Source organism: Lissotriton vulgaris, chromosome 7 (assembly GCF_964263255.1).
Source record: "Lissotriton vulgaris chromosome 7, aLisVul1.2, whole genome shotgun sequence".
NCBI classification, from domain to species: Eukaryota; Metazoa; Chordata; class Amphibia; order Caudata; family Salamandridae; genus Lissotriton; species Lissotriton vulgaris.
Genome location: NC_141695.1, coordinates 773,699,203 through 773,725,186, shown reverse-complemented (window position 1 = coordinate 773,725,186; position 25,984 = coordinate 773,699,203). Strand labels below are relative to the sequence as shown.

The window sequence follows — 25,984 nt, the reverse complement described above, 5'->3', positions numbered from 1 at the left end:
TTTACCAATTATAATCCCTTGAATACCAAAGGAAAGGACACCACACAAGGTATATATCAAATATATATGTATTTATTCTAAACACAACCCTGCTGCACTCTTTATGAGGTCAGAGGTAAAAGTACATCACAAGTTACTCAATTAGCATACGATAAGTTGCACAAATACAGTTATGCCCTAGGGGCCTCACAAAACATACTAAAGAAGTGGTATAACAACCATGTGAGAGTTAAACAGCAGACCTAGGGCCTGTAGAATCGCTGGGACTACACTAAACAACCAAAGATTAGGAAGTAGGAGGCTCACGGGAAATGCGTGCAGTGTCTAAACACAGTCGCGAGTTACCATTGACTTATAATGGGAAACGAAGAAGTTACAAAGTTACTGTTTAAGGACACTTCCGGATGAATACGATGAAACCTCTTTAGACTAGGACACTTCGAGAGTCAAGACCCATGGGAGCACCAGAGTACTCGTGTTACCTCACCCAGGGAAGCCGGTTGCATAGGTGCCTTTTGGTGTTGGGTTTCGTCGTCATTTTCAATGGAGATCTGCAAAGAAGTGCTGCAGGTGACCCGAGGAAAAGTATCCGGGTGGATCCAGGGGTGGATCGACGATGTGAAGAACCTGAAAGCAGAGGGGACAGAGTCTGGGTCACTAGCCAGTAACCAGGAAGGAACCAGGCGATGTCGCGTGCTTGAAGGTGAAGAAGGTGAGCTTATCTCTTCAGCCACAAGGTCCAGGAGGCATCGACGAACAGGAGCTGGATTCGAGCTGTCCCACGAAGGATCTAGTTGACTGCAGTGTCGGTATCCGGATTGGACCCAACAAGCCTCGGCAACCGCAACCCACGCAGGATGTCGAGATTGGCTCCACGCGGCACTCGTGGAGTGTGGAGGGCTGAGCTTCGGTGCAAATGGCGCACGCGTCTGGGGCTTCTCGTACCCCAATGCACAACTGCAAGGGTACCTCGGTAGTCGAGCAGTTAGCAAAATGCAGGATGTCCAGGGTGTCCGGTCCCACGTCTCTCGGGTCCGCCCCGGGTCTCAGCTTTGCTGTGGATGTGGGTCGGAGTTAGAGAAGTCTGAGAGTCCAGTTCCTGTGTCGCTGAGTCTTCGGGTTCCGGCGGGAGCGTCAACAAAGCAGACCGGCAAGTTACTGGTGGTGCCTGTTTGCACAGGGTGGTCACTCCTTGAGCACAAGGGAGAGGTCTTCAGTCTTCTAGTCAGAATAGAATGTCGAAGGTCCAAGAGTTCTGTATCAAAGTTTCTTTCCAGGATAATCTAAAGTCCTGGGGACACAGCTCCAATACTTATACTAAGCTAAGGGGCTGGATTACCTGCCTAGGTCCCTCCTATGGGTGGACCTGAGAAGGGGGTGGTAACACCTCTTTCCCTTTGTCCAGTTTCGCGCCAGAGCTGGGGCTGGAGTGCCCCAGCAACTGGTTTGAACCGGGCTATGCATGGAGCACCTTGTGTGCCCCAGGCAGTGTCTCAAAAAGCATCTGCTGATGCAGCCCTCCCTGTCCCAATGCACATCTGCCTATCTGGGGAGGTGCTGGCACCTCCCTGGACAGGAAGCCTATTGTCCAGGCATCCCCTGCCGGAGTTTCATCCAGCAGCAGGAGGTCAGACTTGTGTCTGTGGCAGCAGTATCCATTTTATGATGCTGGGGCTCTGTTTAACTTTAACCAGGTAAAGCAGTAACATACATGTCTTTTCCCTCTAGAAGGGTGGAATGGCACCCCCGCCGCCAGAATTGGCGGGGGTAGTATTCCAAAGTGTTTGACACCTTACACAACATGTTTTCATAAAGCCAAACTAAAGTTAGCATTAACCGCGAGGATTATAATGCACTTAAGAGTATATGGTATGGCTATATCATAGAACAGCTATATGGAGATGGTTCCGAAAGCTGCAGAGGGGCTCAGCTCATGCTAGGGCACCCTCTCACAAAAAACCAAGCACTCTGCCTCCAGGATTATTGAGGCCTACCATAGGAGTGACTTATAGGTGCATATGTGTCTATATGTATAGGTAGATATAGATATACTATATCCAAGTAAGGGGCGATTACAACACCTTACTCAAGCTGAGTGATCAGCCTGCAGTGTCAGTTTGGAGGGACAGCCAGGGGTGGTATAATACATGCTGCAGCCCCTTGTAGGCCTTGGATGCACCTATGCCCTGGGTACCTGTGGTACACTATACAGGGGCTCACAAAGGTGACCCAATACCAATCTGGTATGTACCTAAAGTACATGGTATCAATTTAGAGAGAGAACAGCTGGGCCGTGGGTCTGATTAGCAGGCCCACAGCCACACTAAAGTCGAAAAAACAGAAAATCACAGCAAAAAGTGGGGGTGACTATAGGAAGCAGACCCTACTCTCCTACACAACCCCCCCCCCCCCCCCAACGTAGGGACATTAAACTAACCCTGACCAGATGAGTCTTCATGTTCTAAGTGGAAATATCTGGAGAGTCCATCTGCATTGGCATGGTCAGACCCAGGTCTATGTTCCACTGTAAAGTCCATCCCCTGTAGGGAAATGGACCACCTAAGCAGTTTGGGAGTTTCACCGTTCATCTGATTTAGCCACAAGAGGGACTTATGGTGTGTCTGAATCTTGAAGTGAGTACCAAACAAGAATGGCCTCAGCTTCTTCTGTGCCCAAACCACAGCAAAGGCCTCCCTCTCAATATCTGACCAACGTTTCTCTAGGGGTCAGCCTTCTGCTAATAAAAGCTACTGGCTGGTCTTGCCCATCTTTACTCAGTTGTGAAAGAACAACACCTAGACCCAACTCAGAAGCATCTGTTTGAACAATGAATTTTTTGTAGTAGTCTGGACTTTGCAGAATAGAAGCAGTGCACATGGCCTGCTTCCGATCATCAAATGCCTTTTGACAGCTTACTGTCCACTGAACTTTCTTTGGCATTTTCTTGGAAGTTAAGTCATTAAGGGGTGTCACTATGGACCCATACCCCTTGACACATTTCCTGTAGTACCCAGTCAGGCCCAAGAAAGCTCTGACCTTTGTCTGGGTGGTGGTAGCAGTCCAGTCCTTTATGGTCTGGATCTTGCTCTCCAATGGTTGAACCTGTCCTCCACCTACAAGGTGGCCCAGGTATACAACCTTGCTCTGCCCTATCTGGCACTTGGTAGACTTGATAGTTGGGCCTGCCTTTTGCAGGGCCTCCAAAACATTCTTCAGGTGGACCAGGTGCGCTAAAGACAGCAATATCATCTAGGTAAGCTGCACAATAGTCATCCAGACCGGAGAGGCCTTGGTTCACCAACCTTTGGAATGTGGCAGGTGCATTTTTCAGACCACAGGGCATTACCACAAATTGATAATGTCCTCCTGGGGTTGAAAATGCTGTTTTGGCTTTTGCATCATCAGCTAGTTTGATCTGCCAGAAGCCAGCTGTCAAGTCAAATGTACTCAGAAGCTTGGCAGATGCCAATCTGTCAATGAGTTCATCTGCCCTTGGTATTGGGTGGGCATCTGTCCTAGTGACAGCATTGAGGCCTCTGTATTCCACGCAAAACCTCATCTCTCTCTTACCATCTTGGGTGTGAGGTTTAGGCACCAGGACTACTGGACTGGCCCAAGGGCTCTCTGAGGGCTCAATTACTCCCAACTCCAACATCTTTTGGACCTGTCCTGATATAGTCCCTGACATTATCAGGTTGCCTGTACATCTTCCTTTTAACAGGCAGTCTGTCCCCCAGTATCCGCTTCATGGGTGCACCAGGTAGTCTGACTTGGGAGTCAGAGAAAACATATGTCTGTGGGACTGTAGAACTTGTCTGCAGTCCTGTTGCTGTTGGTCAGTGAGGCTGTCTGCCAAGGCTACACCATCAACTGAACCATCATCAGGGTTCTGAGAAAAAAAGGTCTGGGAGAGGGTCACTCTCCTCCTCCTGTTCCTCATCTGTAGCCATGAGCAAGCCCATGTGTGCCCTGTCAGTATATGGTTTCAGTCTGCTAACATGAAGCACCCTGTGGGGGCTCCTGGGAGTTCCAAGATCAATCAAATAGGTTACCTCTCCCTTTTGCTCAACAATAGTGTGGGGTCCAGACCATTTGTCTTGGAGAGCTGCTGGGGCCACTGACTCCAACACCCACACTTTCTGTCCTGGTTGGTAAACAGTCAGCACAGCCTTTTGGTCATGCCAGGCCGTCTGTAATTCCTGGCTAGCCTCAAGGTTTTTGGATGCCTTTTTCATACACTCAGCCATCCTGGAACTGAGACCGCGTACATAATCCACAATGTTTTGTTTGGGAGGTTTGAGAGGTAACTCCCATTCCTCCTTCACCAGACAAAAGGGGTCCCCTTACAGGATGCCCAAACATAAGTTCAAAAGGGCCATAGCCAACCCCCTTCTGTGGGACCTCTCTGTAAGCAAACGAAAGGCAGGGCAGCAGGATGTCCCATCTTCGCCTACGCTTTTCAGGTAAACCCTTGAGCATGCCCTTTAAGGTCTTGTTGGATCTCTCCACCATACCATTGCATTGTGGATAATAGGGTGTGGTGATCTTATAGTTCACTCCACACTCCTTCCACATAGCAGTCAGATATCCAGACATAAAGTTTGCACCTCTGTCTGAGACAACCTCCTTTGGAAAACCCACTCTTGAGAAAACTCCCAGGAGGGCTCTTGCCACAACAGGTGCTGTTGTGGTCCTTGGGGGAATAGCTTCTGGGTATCTGGTGGCATGATCCACTACCACCAGAATAAACCTGTGCCCAGAGGCTGTTTGGGGATCCGTTGGTCCAACAATGTCAATCCCTACTCTTTCAAATGGAACCCCCACCACAGGTAGTGGTATTAGGGGGGCCTTTGTGGTGCCACCTGATTTGACACTGGCTTGGCAGGTGACACAGGAGCGACAAAACTCCTTGGTGTCTTCTGAAATGTGGGGCCAGTGTAAGTGAGGGACAAGCCCGTCCCAAGTCTTGTTCTGGCCAAGAAGTCCTGCAAGGGGAATATCATGGGCTAGTGTGAGAAGGAAGCCTCTGAATGCCAAAGGTATGACTAACCTCCTTGAAGCACCGGGCTTGGGGTCTCTAGCCTCTGAATACAGGAGCCCATCATCCAAATAAACTTTGTGGGTCCCACTAGCATTCCCAGCAGTCTCAGCAGCAGCTTGCTGTCTGAGGGGTTCAAGAGAAGGGCAGTCCAACTGCACCTGCCTCAGATCTGCCCTGGAGGGTCCCCCTGTCCCAGGAAACTCAACCTGATCAGGCTCAATCTCTTCTAGGACAGTTTCCTCCTGGGTCTCACAATCAGCTTCCTGAGAAGGCTGATCCTCTTCCTGAGGCAAGGGGGAAGGCACTGCCTTACCCTACTGCTCCTCCTCCTGGTAGGCAACTGGTCCATTATTTCAGGATCCAGGGCCTGTTCAGTGTTGCAATTTTCGACTTGTGACCTGGTCACAGCAAGGACATGTGCTGATATACCTAACATCTTTGCATGAGTCCTATACTCCACTTCAGACCAGACTGAAGATACTAGGTCATTGGCAAGCAAACATTCTACAGGGAAGTCTGAACTAACAACAACTCTTGAGGCCAGTTACCCCTCCCGAGGAGAAATTAACAATTGCCATACTATGGGTGGTAGTGACATTGCTTGCATTGGCCACTAGGTTTTTGGCACCTAACATGATCTGTCCAGGGTCCACAAAGCTGGGTGTCACCATTGTGACACTTTGTAATGATGGAAAGTTGCACAACCTCGAAAGCACGTGTTCTTACTTGTATGAGTTTGAGTACACAATGTCTATGTATGGTCGGGTGCTCCGACAGGTAACAGAGCCGTCCTGCTCGGTTGACTCATAAATTGAAAAGTTGTGCGCACTGTCACAGTAAGCGCATCCCTGTTTTTGGGCACACCATAGGTTCTAACATATAGACTACGTCAATGGTTGATGTTTGATGTTTCTTTATTTCATTTTGTTTGATAGATATTCATTTCATATCCATTATATTCTTGTTTACATATATTGTTGCTTTATGTTCATATTCACAAATTCTTTTTAAACGCTCCAATGCATTTCGGGCCGACAAGCCCTTTATCCAGGAGCACTACAAACAGAAATAAACGGAATATCCCATGTAACATATCAATTAAAGGTATACAGTCTAACATTTATACATAGCGGTAAGTGTATCATCGATACATGCATTGTGTACAACGTGTGATGTGTGGAATGCATGCTTCAAAAAAAACGTGTATCGCGAAAAAAGTGAGGCCGACATGATGACGATAAAGTGCACATAGTACTTACTCAAGCTCAGACGTGTTGAGTCGGTGAGTCCTCAAGCTCAGACGTGTTGGGTCGGTGAGTCCTAAGTGGAAAAAATGATAAACTAGTATAAATAACGGTGTACCCTCAATGCGGGGTTACACTCAGAGTTGTATTAGCCAGCATGATATGACTTACTTGGGAAAAAGCTTTGCGTTTCGACAGCGTTTCAAGAATCAGTCTTCAGCGGTAATTGCGGTACGGGTGTTGGTGATGCCGGAAGTGTAAGTATATCACATGTGATGCGGTCACGTGATCGGTGATTCGAATCTCAAAAATAAAAATAATAAACAGACTATAGTTCCCGGGTGCCATATTGGGTGTAAGTGTGTATACTATGAATCTGTTATGCAGAAAAGTCAACCGAGTACTATGAATCTGTTATGCAGAAAAGTCAACCGACCATACCACTTTAGGTATGGTCGATTGACTTTTCTGCATAACGGATTCATAGTATACACACTTACACCCAATATGGCACCCGAGAACTATAGTCCGTTTATTATTTTTATTTTTGAGATTCGAATCACCGATCACGTGACCGCATCACATGTGATATACTTACACTTCCGGCATCACCAACACCCGTACCGCGATTACCGCTGGAGACTTGATTCTTGAAACGCTGTCGAAACGCAAAGCTTTTTCCCAAGTAAGTCATATCATGCTGGCTAATACAACTCTGAGTGTAACCCCGCATTGAGGGTACACCGTTATTTACACTAGTTTATCATTTTTTCCACTTAGGAGTCACCGACCAAACACGTCTGAGCTTGAGGACTCACCGACCCAACACGCCTGAGCTTGAGTAAGTACTATGTGCACTTTATCGTCATCATGTCGGCCTCACTTTTTTTGCGATACACGTTTTTTTTTAAGCATGCATTCCACACATCACACGTTGTACACAATGCATGTATAGATGATACACTAACCGCTATGTATAAATGTTAGACTGTATACCTTTAATTGATATGTTACATGGGATATTTCGTTTATTTCTGTTTGTAGTGCTCCCGGATAAAGGGCTTGTCGGCTCGAAATGCATTGGAGCGTTTAAAAAGAATTTGTGAATATGAACATAAAGGAACAATATATGTAAACAAGAATATAATGGATATGAAATGAATATCAAACAAAATGAAATAAAACATCAAACATCAACCATTGACGGAGTCTATATGTTAGAACCTATGGTGTGCCCAAAAACAGGGATGCGCTTACTGTGACAGTGCGCACAACTTTTCAACCATTGTGACACTAGCACGTGTCCCCGTAGGCCTGAGCCACTTGGTTATTAATTAAAAGAGTCTGTCTGTACTTGCCCAAGTTACTGGGCTCACAGTAGAGGACATAGCCATGTCCACATCACAGACAAGAACCGCTTGAGTTGGTATTCGGACTAGGCCAGAATCCACCTCAGTTCCCAGGGTTAACCCTAGTACACCCTTCTATTGAGAACCACCACTATAATCTGTACTAGGGGGAACAGTTGCCTTAGGGGCAATGGAGGCTGGAGCTGCTTCCTTCTTGGTGCATTCACTGGTCCAGTGAGTATTTACCTTACATACTTTGCACCATGGTTTCTTAGGACCTTCTTTCTTTTTTACAGGTTGGGAACCCCCACCTTAGAAGCTTTTTGGGGACCTTGAAAAGACTTCTGGTCTTTTGCTTTCTCCCCACCCCTTTGGTCTTGCTTCTTCTGATCTCCACGTTGGTTCTGTACCTTACACTTCACCCTGGTTCTGACCCGTTTGTCTGCCTTCTTTCCCAATTCTTGGGGAGAGGTCAGATCAGAGTCAATCAGGTGCTGATGCAATAACTTTTTCTGTTAGTTGTTAAGAATTTGTTCTCTCATGATCAAATTATACAATCCTGTATGGTCATTGACCTTACAGCCTTCCAGAGCCTTAGTAGCACAATCTACAAAGTCAGTCCAGTCCTGGGTCTGTGTCTTCTGGGTATCTCTGAACAGCAACCTGTACTGCTCAGTGGTTAAGCCAACCCAATCTACCAGAGTACTCTTCAGGACATTGTAGTTGTCAGCATCCTGTTCACTAACTGTCAGGAGCTTATCTCTACCTTTGTCTGCAAAGGAGAGCCACAAAATAGCTGCCCATTGACTCTGGGGTACCTGCTGTACGTTGCAGGCCGTCTCCAAAGCAGTTATCCACCTGTGGATGTCATCCCCACACTTGTAGGGAGGGACAATTTTGTTCAGGTTTTTATGGTCATAAGACCTTTCCCTATTTCTAGGTACTCTGCTGCCACCAGTAGGCTCTAGCCCACACAACTTTTTCTCTCTTTCAAGAGCCAGGGTCTCTTTTGCAAGGGCAACTTCTTGCCTCTTGATCCTAAGCTTGACTTCCTTCATCCTAGCTTTTTGCTCTCTCCTCTGAGGGAAAGTCATCCTCCTCAAAGCAGAAGCACTGGACCCTATAGAGGAATAAGAATGATCAGAACCACTGGACAGTGATCTGGGCCTTCTGGTTCCACTGTTAGGTCTATTTGGAAGGTTCGAGGGGGGGCTACCATGGCCCTCTCCACCTCCAGATAGTCCAGGGTTGCCCAGGTGAGCTTCATCAGCTGCATCCTGGTCATCATCCTCATCAGAGACCACTGGATAATCTCCAGTAGTATTTTCCTCTGTTGAGGGATGATACCCCTTGTCTACCCCCTTGGTTACCTGGGTCTGATGCATTCTCTACATCATCAGCCACTAAGATATCTACCAGGTGGTTGAGGGTTGGACTCTGTCCTGGTCTCAACTTTCTGACTGCACACAGGCTTCTCAGTTCATGAAAAGTGAATGAGTCATACTTAGAAGACACCCTCTGGGTGTCTTCTTGAAGAGGTCCACTAGGGCTTGCTTTCAATGACATTTTCTAGTGAGGTGTGGTGTGTGCACCTACCTACACTAAATGGTTTCCTACTAGAACCTCTCTAGGAGTTGTAATCAGGGTGTGCTAGGCCTTACCACCTACAACTGCTAAGTTCAGTAGAACTTATGTATTATAAGAACTTGATTTATATGTACCTACAGGTACCTTAATGTGATCTTTCAGATGATATTTTAAGATTATATGGTAAAACAACAGCAAGTTCCTATCCCATCCGCTGCACACCAATGTGAGAAGTCAGCCTGGCATATGATGTCCACTAGTTCTAGTGGGCACCTTGCACCAGTCTAATCGTTCCTTATTGATGGTGGTTGTAAAGTCAACCTTATAGACAAGCTATCCTAGTGGTAGCATGGACCAGAAGTCATAGGCTAAGACTTCCGAGAGCATGTAAAGCAAGCTGTTTTACCAATTATAATCACTTGAATACCAAATGAAAGGACACCACACAAGGTATATATCAAATATATATGTATGTATTCTAAACACAACCCTGCTGCACTCTTTAGGAGGTCAGAGGTAAAAGTACATCACAAGTTACTCAATTAGCATACGATAAGTTGCACAAATACAGTTGTGCCATTGGGGCCTCACAAACCATATACTAAAGAAGTGGTATAAGAACCACGTGAGAGTTAGACAGCAGACCTAGGGCCTGTAGAATCGCTGCGACTACACTAAACAACCAAAGGTTAGGAAGTAGGAGGCGTCGTTTTCTATGGAGATCTGCAAAGAAGTGCTGCAGGCGACCTGAGGAAAAGTGTCCGGGTGGATCTTAAGGTGGATCGACGATGTGAAGAACCTGAAAGCAGAGGGGACAGAGTCTGCGTCACTAGCCAGTGACCAGGAAGGAACCAGGCGATGTCGCGTGCTTGAAGGTGAAGAAGGTGAGCTTGTCTCTTTAGCCACGAGGTCCAGGAGGCATCGACGATGACCAGGAGCTGGATTCGAGCGGTCCCACGAAGGATCTAGTTGACTGCGGTATCGGTATCCGAATTGGAGCCAACGAGCCTTGGCAACCGCAACCCACGCAGGATGTCGAGATTGGCTCTGTTGCAGACCAGCAAGGTCTGTGGCTCTTCTCCTTTGAAGGGAAGCTGGAGCAAGCCTGGAGCAACCGTGAAAGCAGTTTAGTTCAAAAGGAAAGTCTTCAGGGGGCTCACTAGCCAACGGGCAAGGAACCGGGAAGACGTGCCGAGCTGAAATGCAAGAGCGGGCCCCACGCGGCACTGGTGGAGTGTGGAGGGCTGAGCTTCAGTGCAAATAGCGCTAGGGTCTGGGGCTTCTCGTACCCCAATGCACAACTGCGAGGGTACCTCGGTAGTCGAGCAGTTTGCAAAATGCAGGATGTCCAGGGTGTCCGGTCCCACGTCTCTCGTGTCCGCCTCAGGTCTCAGCTTTGCTGTGGATGTAGGTCGGAGTTAGAGAAGTCTGAGAGTCCAGTTCCTGTGTCGCTGAGTCTTCGGGTTCCAGCGGGAGCGTCGACAAAGCAGAACAGCAAGTTACTGGTGGTGCCTGTTTGCACAGGGGGATCACTCCTTGACCACAAGGGACATGTCTTCCGTCTTCTAGTCAGAATAGAATGTCGAAGGCCCAAGAGTTCTGTATCAAAGTTTCTTTCCATCTGTATCAAAGTTTCTTTCCAGGATAATCTAACGTCCTGGGGACACAGCTCCTATACTTATACTAAGCTAAGGGGCTGGATTACCTGCCTTGGTCCCTCCTATGGGTGGACCTGAGAAGGGGGTGGTTACACCCCTTTCCCTTTGTCCAGTTTCGCGCTGGGGCGCCCCAGCAACTGGTTTGAACCAGGCTATGCATGGAGCACCTTGTGTGCCCCAGCCAGTGTCTCAAAAAGCATCTGCTGATGCAGCCCTCCCTGTCCCAATACAAATCTGCCTGTCTGGGGAGGTGCTGGCACCTCCCTGGACAGGAAACCTATTCCTCCCCTGCCGGAGTTTCGTCCAGCAGCAGGAAGTCAGACTTGTGTCTGTGGCAGCAGCATCCATTTTGTGATGCTGGGGCTCTGTTTAACTTTAACCATGTAAAGCAGTAACATACATGTCTTTTCCCTCTAGAAGGGTGGAATGCTACCCCCGCCGCCAGAATTGGCGGGGGGTAGAATTCCAAAGTGTTTGACACCTTACACGACACGTTTTGATAAAGCCAAACCAAAGTCAGCATTAACCGCGTGGATTATAATGCACTTAAGAGTATATGGTATGGCTATATCATAGAACAGCTATAAGGAGATGGTTCCGAAAGCTGCAGAGGGGATCAGCTCATGCTAGGGCACCCTCTCACATAAAACCAAGCACTCTGCCTCCAGGATTGTCGAGGCCTACTATAGGAGTGACTTATAGGTGCATATGTGTCTATATGTACAGGTAGATATACTATATCTAAGGGGTGATTACACTACCTTACCCAAGCTGAGTGCGGTGTCAGTTTGGAGGCTCAGCCAGGGGTGGCATAATACATGCTGCAGCCCCTGGTAGGCCTTGGATGCACCTATGCCCTGGGTACCTATTGTACACTATACAGGGGCTCACAAAAAGGCGACCCAATACCCAATCTGGTATGTACCTAAAGTACATGGTATCAATTTAGAGAGAGAACAGCTGGGCTGGGGGTCTGAATAGCGGTCCCACAGCCACACTACAGTCGAAAAACAAGAAAATCACAGCAAAAAGTGAGGGTGACCATAGGAAGCAGACCCTACTCTCCTACAGAAACCTCTTTTCCCCCATAGAAAAACTCTTTTCCCTAATCCTCACCTTTTTTTTACAGGGGTGGTCGCTTCCACCCTAGAAAATTTTTTATTCCTGCTCCGGTCAGGAGTACATTTCTGATATTTTCCAGAGGGGGAAGAGGTTGGAGAGAAGTCGGTAAATATAAACATCCAAGTTTGTGGGTGTGCATCAACTGACCAGGCATTCCAGCCCGAGACCTCCACTTACAATCTATTTACAGACCCTGTGAGTAGATTTTCTCCAACACAAATCAACATACGAGTAAATCTTTTTATGACCCCCAAAACAAATTTTGCACATGTATATCAAAAACATAAATAGTTTTGAGAATCTAGCATTTTACATGTTCACTCGACAGAACCTTGTAGAATTTATCAAGCTGGAAAATGCAAAATGAGAATTGAGCAAGCATTTGGAATATGCTCACTATCATGGAAAACTAGGAAACTAAGGCACAGTGAGACAAAGCAATCTGCACACGAATTAAACAATGTGGTGTGAAGAGGCACCGGACCACAAATTTAATCTGGGTTAATAAATGAGGCAATGTAAATATGGTAGAGCAATCTACGAGAATCTTTGTTAGAAAAGAGAACAATTACAAATATGGCGTATCCTAAACTCTGCTATAACCAGAACTCCTGAGCAATGAAAGTGCGCCAATTTTCCGATGTCTACAATCACTTTTTTAAATAACTGCTCTAAACCCAAAGTATTCTTAAGCCGAGCCTGATCATGTTCAAATATTTGACAAAAATATAACCCTGGTGTGTTCAGAGCCCGGTATAATCATGAATGTCCTATAATCAGTGTACTGCTAGAACCCAAATCACGACATAAGCGATGGTACCATCAAAGTTCCGATATGAGACTACTCCCATAATTTGTCATTGCACTGCCTGGTGTCAACAAGCATTTGCAATGCAATAGGTCTCGCATTATTTAAGTTTGATCCATTAGTACTGTAAATGGCAATGTTTTTATTCATGCGCTATTTTAATTTTCTTTGCATAAAAAGGTACATATAAAATATGTGTTGTAGAAAAGTCATTTATGCAGTATTTAAATTTTCTTTGCATAAAAAAGTACATATACAATATTTCTTGTAGAAAAGTTAAACATTTTAATGATGTGTCCAAATAATTTTTATATGTACATTCGATTTGCAAACGGGTGGGGGGGGGGGGGGGGGTCTGAAAACTGAAGGAGGGCCTCGGGCAGTTTATCTGCATAAAGCCCTGCATGTCTAAGGCCACGTCCCCTTTCCACATGGTGAATTCTCTTTTCAAGAGGGCAGGTCTTCCTTTGAGGTAACAGGGCAGCATCATGTGAAGTGCAGCAAGATGGGGTTGTAAAGCTTCTACAAGTGCTCACACTGAAACAGGCATATATCAGCAAATATGTAGTCAACTTCACCATCCTTTACAGACTTCAGAAGATCTACACTAGTCCCAAACTGCACTCTAACTCGTACTGCTAGACTCCATTAGCAGCAGGCAGGGGAGAGATTCATTCATGAAGCTTGCAGTCCGTGTTTGGGAATAAAACCTGGGAAATGTTGAGGGTGACGACACATCTTACTGCAGCAGAGAAGAAGACAATATAGTTTCGACGGAGGGAGGTGAATAAGTTCTACAGTCCATCATCAAGATATGCAGTCTATGCTCCTAATGCAAAACTAAAAGAGCTGGAGAGTAAGCCTCAAATTAAATCGCACATGTCAAAAGGAGAGGGAACCTGACCAGAGAGACAGTACAATGAAAATATACTGGGCAGAGGATGAGAAGTACAAGTAAGCGAGAGAAGAAGGAACAGGACATGCTACAAAGAGCTACAAGGGAAGAGGAGAGAATGCAAGAGACTAAGACCAGTGGAATAGAGGGACGAAGGCAAGATCAGAAAAAGACGCGCACAAGACAGACAGAAGGACAACCTCAAGAAAGAGACAAAGAAGGGGAAAGACTTGGTAGCCAGATAAATAGAAAGGGATAGAAGGAGAAACAAGAATAATCAGGAGAGAGTTGGTGAAAAAAAGGATATGCGCTAAACAAAACTGCAAACACATGAATAAATAAGCTAAACTCAGATTATTTTTGGGCAACTATATCACCTGATGTAACTATGTATTTTAGGTTGACGATCTGGTGAGATTTTTGTTTTTCCAACTCCTCATATAAAGTGCCTCGACACATTTGGGGCAAATATGCGCTAAACAAAACTGCAAACACATGAATAAATAAGCTAAACTCAGATTCTTTTTGGGCAATGATATCACCTGATGTAACTGTATTTTAGGTTGACGATCTGGTGACATTTTTGTTTTTTAACTATTCACGTAAAGTGCCTCGACACATCTGGGGCTAATATGCTCTAAACAAAACTGCAAACACATGAATAAATAAGGTAAACTCAGATTATTTTTGGCCGATTATATCACCTAATGTAACTATGTATCTTAGGTTGACGATCTGGTGAGATTTTTGTTTTTCCAACTCCTCATGTAAAGTGCCTCGACACACGCTAAACAAAACTGCAAACACATGAATAAATAAGGTGAACTCAGATTATTTGTGGGCAATTATATCACCTGATGTAACTATGTATCTTATGTTGACGATCTGGTGAGATTTTTGTTTTTCCAACTCCTCATGTAAAGTGCCTCGACACATTTGGGGCTAATATGCGCTAAACAACACTGCACACACATGAATAAATAAGGTAAACTCAGATTATTTTTGGGAGTCCCTTGGCCGTTCGGTGTTGTGGCGAAGGTCGGTTCATTAGAAACTTTTGCAGTGTCACCGATGGATTACCTCCTGCCAGTGGTAGTGCCTCAGAGCACAACAAACAGGCGTGAAAGGAACACTGTCTGCCGGGTGTAATTATATCTTCTTCCCAAGAACTCGATGGGACGGGCTAGAAGCAGCCCGTCCTTCAGTCCCTGGCACGGATCCATCCATTCCCTCCAGACAACAGGCCCCTGCGCTCCCTGATCCTGGGCTGGTAACACGCTTGATTGTTACGGTGATACCTTGAAGACGGTAAACCGGGCAGGAACATCCGCAGCGCCGAGCAGGGGCTGTCCGCCACCGCGTCTGGCCGATAATGCGCTCAGCTGACCGGCTTCTGGGTAGAAATGCGGCCTCGGGCAGCTGTGCTCTAATTTTAACAACTTGGTTGGTTTGTTGTTGCTCGCTAAAGCAGCAAAAACGCAGCTGGTCTGAATAGAGACCTCTTACTGGTCTGTCCGTTGCAGAGGGCAGACGTGTAAGTGACCCCAGAGGGTTAAGCGAAGGACGAACATGCACTGGCAAAGCCTGTAGGTATGCCTTTGGCCTTCTGGTGCGAATCTGTTTTTTTTTTCATTTATATTGCATGCATAAGCCTGAGAAATCTACTGATGATACAAACAAGCAGTCGAGAGAGCGTGCTGCAGTCCGCCGCCGGCCGGCGACCAGGAAGTCAGGCAGGCCGGGCGGGACAACAGGAAGTAGGAGGGCGGGAGCCTACCCCGCCTCCCACGGAAGAGCCGCGATTGTTTGGAGCACCGGAGCAGGCAGGAGCCTACCCTGCGCCCCGGTGCCGAAGAAGGGAGGAAGAGTCCTGCTGCCGGTGAGAGCCGCTGCACCAAGGAAGCCGGTGAGTGGGGCTTCGCCTTGTTGCTGGGCTGCGGGGGCATGTGTGTGCGCGCGCGCGTGCGGCGGCGGGCTGTGTATGTGTGTGAGCGTGCGTGTGTGTGTGTATGTGTCTTGGAGTGTGTGTGTATGCGTGTGTGTGTGTGTGACTGGGGGAGGGGGCGGGGGGGGGATTGCCTGTCTGGGTGCCTGCGTGTCTGTGTAAGTGCATGCATGCATGCGCGTTAGGCTGACTTGCTGGGAGTATGGGAGGGAAGTGCACGGCGTGGCGCAGGACGGAACGTGCGCGTTCGCGCAGCCAAATCCGCCTGCTAAAGCTCGTGACAGTTTCTTGTCCCTCATTCCCCGGCATCGGATAGCTATAAGTCTCCGACCCTGGACGCATCCTTCGGATGCGAATTCTAGGGCGAGACCTAAAAAGGATAAGAGGGTTTTTATAACGGTCAAGTATATTTCTTAAGCATTCTGTTCCTTTGCCATGTAGATATTTTAGAAGATTCCACAGCCTTGGCTTGCATGTCACACATTTATCCATATGCCATGGACCATGTATCAATACAGCTCTAGATACACTTCAAACTGAGGAGATGCTACTTGGACCTAAACATCTGCACTTAGATCTTGATCTTTGCATAAACCATCTGCTTTTTGGCTCTTCGGAATTCAGAGAGTTAAGATCTAAAAAAACGTAATGAATAATTCTGATGGCGAAATTGTCAGGGATTTATTTTACAAGATACGTTTTTAGTTGTGCAGGGAAAAAAAAAAAAAAGGACTTCAGCAATCTTAGGAGCTCTGTTTTAAGTGGCAGACCGGCAGCAGAAGTAGGGTGGCAGGAAATAATTGCTGAGTAGGCAAACATTTTATGCATCTGCTAGTGAAGGTGAAGCAGGGGTCTCTAAACTTTTCTGCAATGAGAGCTACTTCGGATCAGTGAATATTGGCGAGACTTCTGAAGGCCATGTAACTTGCGCATTGTTACCAGACACCCCCTCGCCCAGCTTCATTGACTTTAAACCTAATGTTCATGGAGCCAAATACTATGCTTTGAACAATAGCCTGAGGGGATGTATGAAAACTTTTGTGCAGAAATGTTTGTAATAAGGAACAGTTTTCTGCACTTTGAAAAATACAGCCATTTTTAGGTCGAGCCTAGGGCAGTGCGCACGCGCTGCTCTAGAAAATGACCTCTTAGAATCACTATAGCTTTTCAGAAAACTCATGTGTGGCTAAAAAAGGCCACATGCACGAGTTTGATGAAGAGCTGAAGTAATTGGCCATTGCGTGAGGATTTCAAGAATTGAAAGCCTGCAATAGGCCAAAGGCGGGTGCATGTCCCACCTGCTCTTGAAAAATGTTAACTCCCCTGGTCTAGGAAGCTCGGGAGCGAGCAGCAGTTCAGCCAGATGCCACCTGCATTCCTGACATTCCTTGTCTGGAGTCGCTTTAACTTTCGCGCCCGCGCTTGTTGGAGGCCAGGACCTACATAAACCTCTGCTTTCAGCTAAACCATGTTTATGGGATCACAGAGTAAAATTTGTTCATTTTCAGAACTGAGATACCTACAGAAGACGTATTAACCAGTCTGGGACCAGTCCATGCCTCAGGAGTCCTGATGGTAAGACGTTGTCGTCAACGTATTTCCACGCCTCCTTCCCAAACGTATTTCCAAGCCTCCTTCCCAATTTCGAGGCACAGCAGCCATTAAGATTAGATTTTGCAGTTTCTGAGCATGCAGCACACCTCGCACCGCCTTGAGTTCTCCGGCATGACTTACACAGCAACAAGTGACGCGCGCGACAAGAGGCATCTCGTGGCAGTGCTTCTGTACCCGAGTGGGTGGGCACTGTAGCATGACGCCCTAGCCTGGCACCGCTACCTTCATGAGTGGGCTGGCTTTCTTTGCGGGCTCTATTAATAGGTACGCAGTAGGCCTGGTATCTCGTCGTCACCCCCTTTCCAGGTCAATGGTTTCAGGAATCAACCCCAAAAAACTGTTGTATACTTGATAGGGAGGGCCAGATACAGGTTGAGGTTGAAGTGTACTGGCCTTGTTGTGAGTGGGTCACGGTGACAGAGTATCAGTGGGACCCTAAAGGGGTGTGGGGGCTAGTTGAGGGTCTTTGGATCCCATTAGGATCGCACTGGGTAAACTTCGGGTAAACTTCGCAGAAGAACACACATGTTCTCTGGAACACGTTGAATCTGATATATTTTCTACAGAACCAATACCATTTAAGCACCGAGTATCATCTACAGGGATTCTTTTCCTTTCTGACCTGCTTACGTGCAGGTTGTGCCACAAGCCCTGAAGAGTCGTTGTGATTTATCCCAACACGACGAAACACGTGTCGGCTGGTTGTGGACCGTTTAAAGCCGGTTGTGGACTCATTAAACAACCCACCTTAAGAAATATACCCGAGAATCTGCATCTGTCTACTTTTTTGTTACACATGCTTTATGTTTTCTATTATTGACTACCAGTATTATACCTTGTGATTGTGTGCGAGAGCATCGCTGTTTCTAACAAACAACCCGGTTTTGCAAGAAACCTAAACAATCACACACACACAATGCTTCTTCCACAATAATGAATAACAAGCATTGCCATAGCCAATAGGTCTCGCCTTTGGGACCTTATAAGTGTTTAGCCATGCAACAGTTAATGTTGTTGTACCAAGGATATTGTGCTGCATAACTAAATACTTATAAGGTCCCAAAAGCGAGACCTATCGGCTATGCCAATGCTTGTTTTAAATGGAAGAAATGTAGTTATAAATATGTCAGTGTTTTTTCCAGCCACTGGGAACAAGATACCTGCTGGGTGTAAATACAACACTTTCAAATGGGAGAAAATTCAACTGAAGAGTTTTCTTTATGCATTACATAAAACTCAATGTTAAATATCTCCCATGCCAGTGTCTTTGCAAACAGCAGGCATATTACTCCCAGTGGGCTGTGACAGTTTGGAAAGGGAGAAAATTAAATTGAAGAGTTAACAACCATTAAGTTTTCATTTTAATTTGCTCTCATTTAAAAGTATTCAGAAATCTCATTTTGTTCTCATGCTTCAAAATATTGAGATGAGAACCACTTTTATTTAAGAGTTTAATACCCCAGTGCTTCAGTTCTGAACCTCTGTGGTCCACAGGGTCATAAATCTGAGTGGAGCACTGCTCAATATCAGGCTCTGCTATCTGCAGCATGATAATTATATGAAATAAACATACCCTTTCCTTAACTGTAAAAGAAAAATGCAACACTTCTTTATTGCAGTTCTTAGTTTAAAATAAACTCAAGCCTGTGAGTACTCTAAAAGTTTTTGCGAGCTACTGGTAGCTCGAGGTTGACTAGTTGGAGACACCTGAGTAAAAGGAATATCATTATCGAAGTGAGAAAAAGGCTGTCACAGACTTTATACACTTTGAAGTCACTTGAAGTAATGATACAGTTAAGTATATTTTATAAGCAGACAATGATCTATTTTGTTTGAGCCAACACTTTACAATCATGAGAAGTAACGGTTGGTAAAGTAAGCAAAAGTCCTTTTCTGACAGTAGCTGGAATATGCAATAAGACCCTATTAGTCATATTTCCACAAACCTAAGTAATTAGCAGATACACATTAATGAACTAAAAAGACATATCAGCATAGTTTAGAGGTGCCTCCAAAAACATATGGAGTGGTTAACAGATTTCAATAGGTAATTTCTGCTAACCTGAAGATAGACATAACGTAAATGCAAACGGGTAAAAGACTTTAGTACATATGGCCCCAAATTCATAGTAGCAACAACCCTACCGATGTGCGAGTGATTCAGTTCAACTCCACTGAAAGCAGCTGAAGCCCTAGTACACCCACACAAAAAACATAGCAACACTGCTACAATCCAAATTAAAACTACTGTGTCATCTTCAAGTACAGTGAGTTAGTCCTGTAGTCAATCAATACGTGCACATACTAGGTGAATATCCAGGTGCAGTATTAGTAGCCTGCCCCAGTAGAGCACAAGCATTTGACTCAAAACTTTTTTTTGCCTTCGTAGGCTGGCCCACCCAACCACGACAAGAGGATAACGGACCTGGCTGCACCCAATCCAGACAGATGTGTCACGCAAAAATGTTAAATAGCCCAAAATATTGCCAGTTATCTAGCGTGTGACGCGACTGGGCATCGAGCAGTGGGTGCAGGCACAAGTGAAGCACTGTAAAAACACAAACAAAAAAAGACACAAATGAGCGCCCTACCACTTCACTAGTTGCAATTGGGCCTTGTGTAGGTCAGAGGTCTCCCTGGGTGTCTTAGCCCTCCTGTTCCTGCCCCCAAGAACCGAGCCCATATTCCAGGGATGACACCTGTGTGCAGCTGGGCTGTTACACCTCAGCCTTTTTCCTGAGATAGCACAATGTGATGTGATCATTTTAAATCCAGGCCCGTACTCCTCTTGGGAGGGTTTGGCATGCTTCCTGAAGGGTGTATGGTTTCCAGCTGCGCCTCTGTGCGATATCCCGGCCTCCTGTCTCCAGGGGATTTTTCTGCAATCCCTGCTTTTTTTCACTGCCGACCTATCTCTGTGCCTGTGCGATGACCCTCGAGCGTCTTGCGATCGGTGTGTGGGCACCTCACACTTGAGATCCAGTGGTTTCAGTTAGTGCTTGAACTTTTTGTTTTAAAGCACTAACTGAAACCACTGGATCTCAAGTGTGAGGCGTCCATGCACCGATCGTGAGGCGCTCGAGGGTCATTGCACAGAGATAGATCGGCAGTGAAAAAAACTAGCAAAAGAAACAACTATAGGTCTTGCCAGGGCGAGCAGCGCATTCGCTGCAGTCGCCAAGCGAGACCTAAAAATTAAAACAGGCAACTACCGAACTACAGACCATCACAAGTATCACAAAGGAGATCTAACAAATGGAGGATAAGATAGTATATAGATTATTATGGAAACAACGCAAAGAGAAGTGTACGATAGAAGAAAAATACAGTCATTAAAAATCTGTAAGGGAAAGATTAATCCGATAGGAAATACCCATTGGAGGTAAAGGGGTCAAATTCACACTAAACTGAGGATCCAAGAGCATTACAGTGAAGAGAAATTAATAGGGGTACGGCCAACAGTAGCAAAGCTTCACAGATCTCAGACTTTGTGCTCTAAATGGAAGATTTGTGTAGGGTCAACCAGCAAACCTAACCTTTATCTCTACAAAATCTCAAAGTATTATTTACTTCACATTTCTAGACTGCAGTTCTTTTTATCTGAGTCAAGAATATCAGATTATCTCAAGTAAAGAAAGTGCCTATAATCCACAATAGATAAATATGGCTTTTTATTATATCTGGAGGCCACAAGATCGGTATCTTGAGGGTAGCAGTAATTCCACCAATCTAAGATCAAATAAGTGGAACACAAATTTTAATTACGGATTGGCACTATTAAGTAAACAAATTTTCATAAACACTTCCTTTATGGAATTGTCTACTAACTGGATTAACAATTGAGAAAATTTGTTATAAAACATATTTTATTTTATTTCTTCTAGTTCAACTGGGGGCATAAGGACTACTTCTAAAAATATGGTCCATTTGACAACTTTTGCAAAAAGAAACCATCACAAAATATTAAGAGTAATACTTAAAAAAACGATATCAGAACTAAGAGATCTTGCAATAAAAAAATTAAAAAAAAGAGCCGGTTTGGGCAAGAAATTCGAGAGCAATGCAAGAGATCTCAAGATCTAGCCTGGACAACAGTGCACCATTCTATTAAATACTGTAATTGGAGATTATTTTGGTCCCTGGTCGGATGGAGCACCACTTCTATAAAACCAACAGAGTTCCATATATCACATGCGGACTGGAAAAAGCATGTGGAAAACCTGTATGGGTGCTGTAGCTCCAACCTCTTGGAGCTTCCAAGTTACCGCAGCTTGAATCTTGGGATTACCAAGGAGGAAATAAAGGTGTTCGTAAGGAAATTTCGCCCTTCAAGAGCCGCAAGTCCAAATGGGATACCTACTGAATCGATCAAAATCGATATCCGCTCTGGTGCGAGTTTTTGTATATTTTGTTCACGAAGATTTTGGAATAAGGGAATTTCCTACCCTCCTGGGGAAGGGTTATTATACATCCACTACACAAAAAAGGATCAAAGCAGTGCCCAAGCAACTAGCATCTTATCGCTTTGTTGGACGCTGAAGGGAAGCTTTTTGCAAGGTTTTGATGTGATAGATTATGAATGTCTGATCTTGACTTCATTCCTACGTAGCAATATGTAATCAGGCAAGGATGCCCGACTGTTGACAATATTGTTGCACTACAACTACTGGTCAACAATACCCTAAAAGGAAAGCTCAATGTATATATTTGCTACATCACTTACTTCTCGGCTTTCGACAAAGTTAATTGTCAAAAACATGGTATTAGCCCCAACATTTTAAATTAATTAATATCCCTTCATGACACAACTTAGCTACAGTTTAAGTTGACAAAAAAATTTTTGTCCCCAAATATACCCACTTCCAATGGATTAAAACATGGAGGCATTTTAGCACCACTACTCTTCTCACTGTACATAGGGGATATATAAATCCTTTTAAATGCTCCACAAAATCCAATCAGTTACTTGGCATATGCCGACCACATCATCTTACTTTCACTGACCCTGTCGGGACTTCCAATAGCAGTTACAGAACAGACAAAATGTTATGTCAAAAATGACCTAAAAGTCAACCTTAATAATACAAAGACTATGATCTTTAACAAAGTCGGGATGCATGTTAAATCAACAGTTGAAGTCAAAACTCTGGAAGAAGTACCAACTTATCATTAATTAGGCCTAACAGATGATAACCGACTAAACTGGACAGGTCATCTTTCAAGCATATAAATAAAGGCCTGGACAGACTCACTTTCAGTTAAAACATTTATGAGAACTAACGGACGACATGCAGTCTTGTCAATCTTTAAGGGTGCTGGAAAGGAAACTAGTACATACACCACTGTAGGGAGCATTTGATCTGCCGGAAAAATCCCCAAGTGACCTGGATAAAATCTATATGAAAGAGCTTAGATTTTCAATGAATCGTCACTCATCAATTCCCCAATGTAAACTATAGCTGGAGTTAACACTGGTCTCATTAACTGATCGGCACTTAGCGGCGATGTTTAACTATTTCTGTGACTGCGCAAAAGCGAAAAAAGACTCAATAAGATTTCTGATCTACAATGAGGTAATCAAACACCAAGATGTGGACTTGGGGCTGACCCTAGGTTCATTCAATAAACAATTGTGGAAAACAACTTGGCGCAATCTGCAGATCTCACTAATTGACCTCTGCGGAGCGGAAGACGTTAAATAAACAGCCCCTTCAGAAGAATGCTAGAGCTACAGATTTACTGACACTGCAGAAATATCGAAATGTCAATTATACAACAGAATCATATTCCAGACTAAAACAAGAGTGCTTGGCATCTAATTTGAATCCAGGATGCCAACAAAAGTATATGAGATTTTGCTTTCTGTTGATACCAGTAGCTCAAAAGAAATACCAGGAAAAAACATTTAATGCAATCAATTGTAGATCCATCAGAAAGGCTGTAGCATATTGTTTTTACACTACAGATTGTCTCAATGTATTGGGAAGCTAACTACTTTTTTAGATTATGTCTAACGTAGTCTTAAGGAACTGTGGCTGAAATGCTGCTTTTATGGAATATTTGTAGATGCTGTGATTTTGACGTATTTTTTATTGTATGAATATTTTATACAATAAAGAAGCATTCATTCATTCATTCAACAGTAGGAACGCGAACATAAAGGCATAGAGCAGACCACAGAATACAGATGGGGCGAGAGCCCCGACGTGAAAGCGGAGAGCACACTGGATAGAGCAATAAAGTGTGAAGCATGAGCTTGTCTGGTATTGGGATAAAATTGTAACGCTGCTTCGTGGATAGTCCGGAGACAGGCGAGTCATCTATAGCCGAGAGGAGGGAATGGGGCTATGGTTCGGAGGGGGCGGGGGATGTTGTGACCTTGATCCCGGAGAAGTGCTGACGATAAGGTTCTGAAACTGTCAGGATGCTGCTACCTAGACAACTTGCTGAGGCAATGCATTCTCAAAAAAAACAAAACGAAGAAGTCTATGAGGGCAAGCATGGGGTTCAATGTGACAGGTGTGGAGGGCTGCAGTTTGTGCGGGATTGGCTGTTCGTGGTGGGGATAGTGGCCATGATGCTGAGAAAGACTGCCGGTGACACTGCACAACGTGTCTCTCTCCTTGGTACAGGGGCAAAGCAGGCGATCTTACGCAGTGGGGGCATATACAGTTAGAGCTCTGGTTCTTGCGCAGAATTGGAGAAGAGTTGGGCATGTCTGTCGGGCCCGATAATGTGGGTTGGTAGGGCAGTGCCATCTACCACCATCGGGTCACGTTCTTGGGGAGGTCAGGCTATAATTGATGTTTACATACGGAGGCAGCGCTTCCTAGCCTACGAAGCACCTACAACAGGTAAAGAGAGATCGTACTGATGTTGTGGTAGATTAAGGTGTCCTATGAGAAACAGCGACTCAACACCATTGGTGGTTGATGTCAGTAAAGAAAACGAAGAGATCTCAATGCTCAAAGGGGACACACACTTTAAACATGGATATTTAAGCTTCTTTTTCTCCAATGAAGAAATTATGATTAACATTGAAGTAGACTTGTTTAAAATATGGTAGAACGATAACAAGGTTTCATTTTTAAGTATTCTACCTTCAAGGCGGGTAGACCAGGGACTATAGTGATGCCATGGGTCCCAGGAAAAGCGACAGGGGCATTATCCTTGCTGATATTAGCTCCTTCCGAAGGTTATTAAACTATTAGCGTTTGTTTTTAAACAACTCTTTTCCTAAGGTTGCCTTCCAAAATGTTCAACCACTGTTGTACATATAAATCGAAAGTTAAAGTTGAATCAGCATTTATAGAGATCTAATTTAAAACTTTCCTTTGTTTCGATGAATGCCTTCTTCACTATGGTTCTATTCCACATAGGAGAAAGGGTTAAGAATGGCCCTGATGCTCGTATGAAAGGTAATACCTCTTCACTCCATGGGGCAGAGCTGGGACTCTGATGATGACGAGGATAATTTAAAAGGCTGTCCCTCTCGTGAACTCACCATGGTCTCTGCCATGCCTCCTCCGCCCCGACGGGCCCCCCCACTCGTTGCCCGGGTCCCCGCCGTGACTCTGCACTCTGCAGCTTCCTCCTATACTTTCAACCGCTGTGTCAGCGCCGGGCCGGCCTCTGCGTCTCGGGTTCACCTGAATAGCACTCCGGCTGCTGCACGTCCACGATGTAGCTTGTCACAAAGGTTCCATTTCCCCCACGAGCCAACCAGCGACCAGACTTTTTCCACGAGCCAACCAGCGACCAGCACCGCTGACAGAAGCGAGTGTCACCTCCAATCCTTTCCCTCAAACCTACTCTAGTGAGCCCTGCCTATGGAAAAGGAAAACGGACCACAAAACAAACTCCTAAAGGGCCTAGACATAAAAGACAGACTACAAAGACTTCGTGCTAACGCAAAATGGCGAGCAGGCGCAGCTCTGTAATATCTAGAATGTTACCGACACATACATGCCAACATTTCAGAATAGCAAAGTGGGAGATGAAGAAAACAAAATCGGGAGAATGGGGCTTTGAATCGGGTTACTGACGTGTATGGGCTTTGGAAGTGTGCTGCCCCAGGATCGGACATTTGAAACGCAAATGCACATTTCTTTCTTACCTTTCAGAAGCATGGAGTGCAATGGCAGGCAAAGAAAGTGCGATGCAAGGGTTGTGCACTGGCCTGGACGGTTGCTGGCATTGAATGCACCTCCCCGCACCCTGTGTGGAAGCCCGGGCTGAAACAACTTCCTGGGCACACACACAGCCGCCCCACCCCCCTCCCTCTCCCTTCACAGGTCTTTAAAAGACAATTCCCTTGTTAATGACACTTTGTTGGTTTTTCACCCCTTCTAGAGCTCCTGCACGTTACACAATAAATACCAAGCCCTGTCAGCTGAAACAAATCGGATTTTCGCTTGCAGGAATCAGGAGGCGGGAGACTAGCCTTGAAATCGGTAGTCTCACGCCTGAATCGGGAGGGTTGGCATGTCTGCCGACATTAAGTGTGCGGCTAATAATTGGCGCCATTTTTTTTGACAGGACCTCGTTTATGCACTTTGCGACCTAAAATTGCGGTGTAAATGGTTCGTATCCTCCTGATCCGTTGTAGAAATGGTAGACCAGAACCACAGTCTTGGTGCCACCAACTGTACTCAAAATATATATTTTTTCATTATGCAAAACACGTTTTATAGTTTAGGAGTCATTTGAGTATACTTTACT

The 25,984-nt window shown here is 45.3% G+C and overlaps 1 protein-coding gene across 1 annotated transcript in view; it reads right to left on the bottom strand.

Annotated features, from left to right (window-relative positions):
- The window catches only part of NPLOC4 (NPL4 homolog, ubiquitin recognition factor), a 537,117-nt gene extending 512,159 nt beyond the window's left edge, over nt 1–24,958 (bottom strand). The window contains exon 1 of the mRNA XM_086931004.1: nt 24,768–24,958. Coding sequence (XP_086787130.1) covers nt 24,768–24,782 — 15 coding nt within the window. The 5' untranslated portion in view covers nt 24,783–24,958. The remainder of the gene's footprint in view (nt 1–24,767) is intronic.
- Between the last annotated feature and the right edge of the window lie 1,026 nt (nt 24,959–25,984).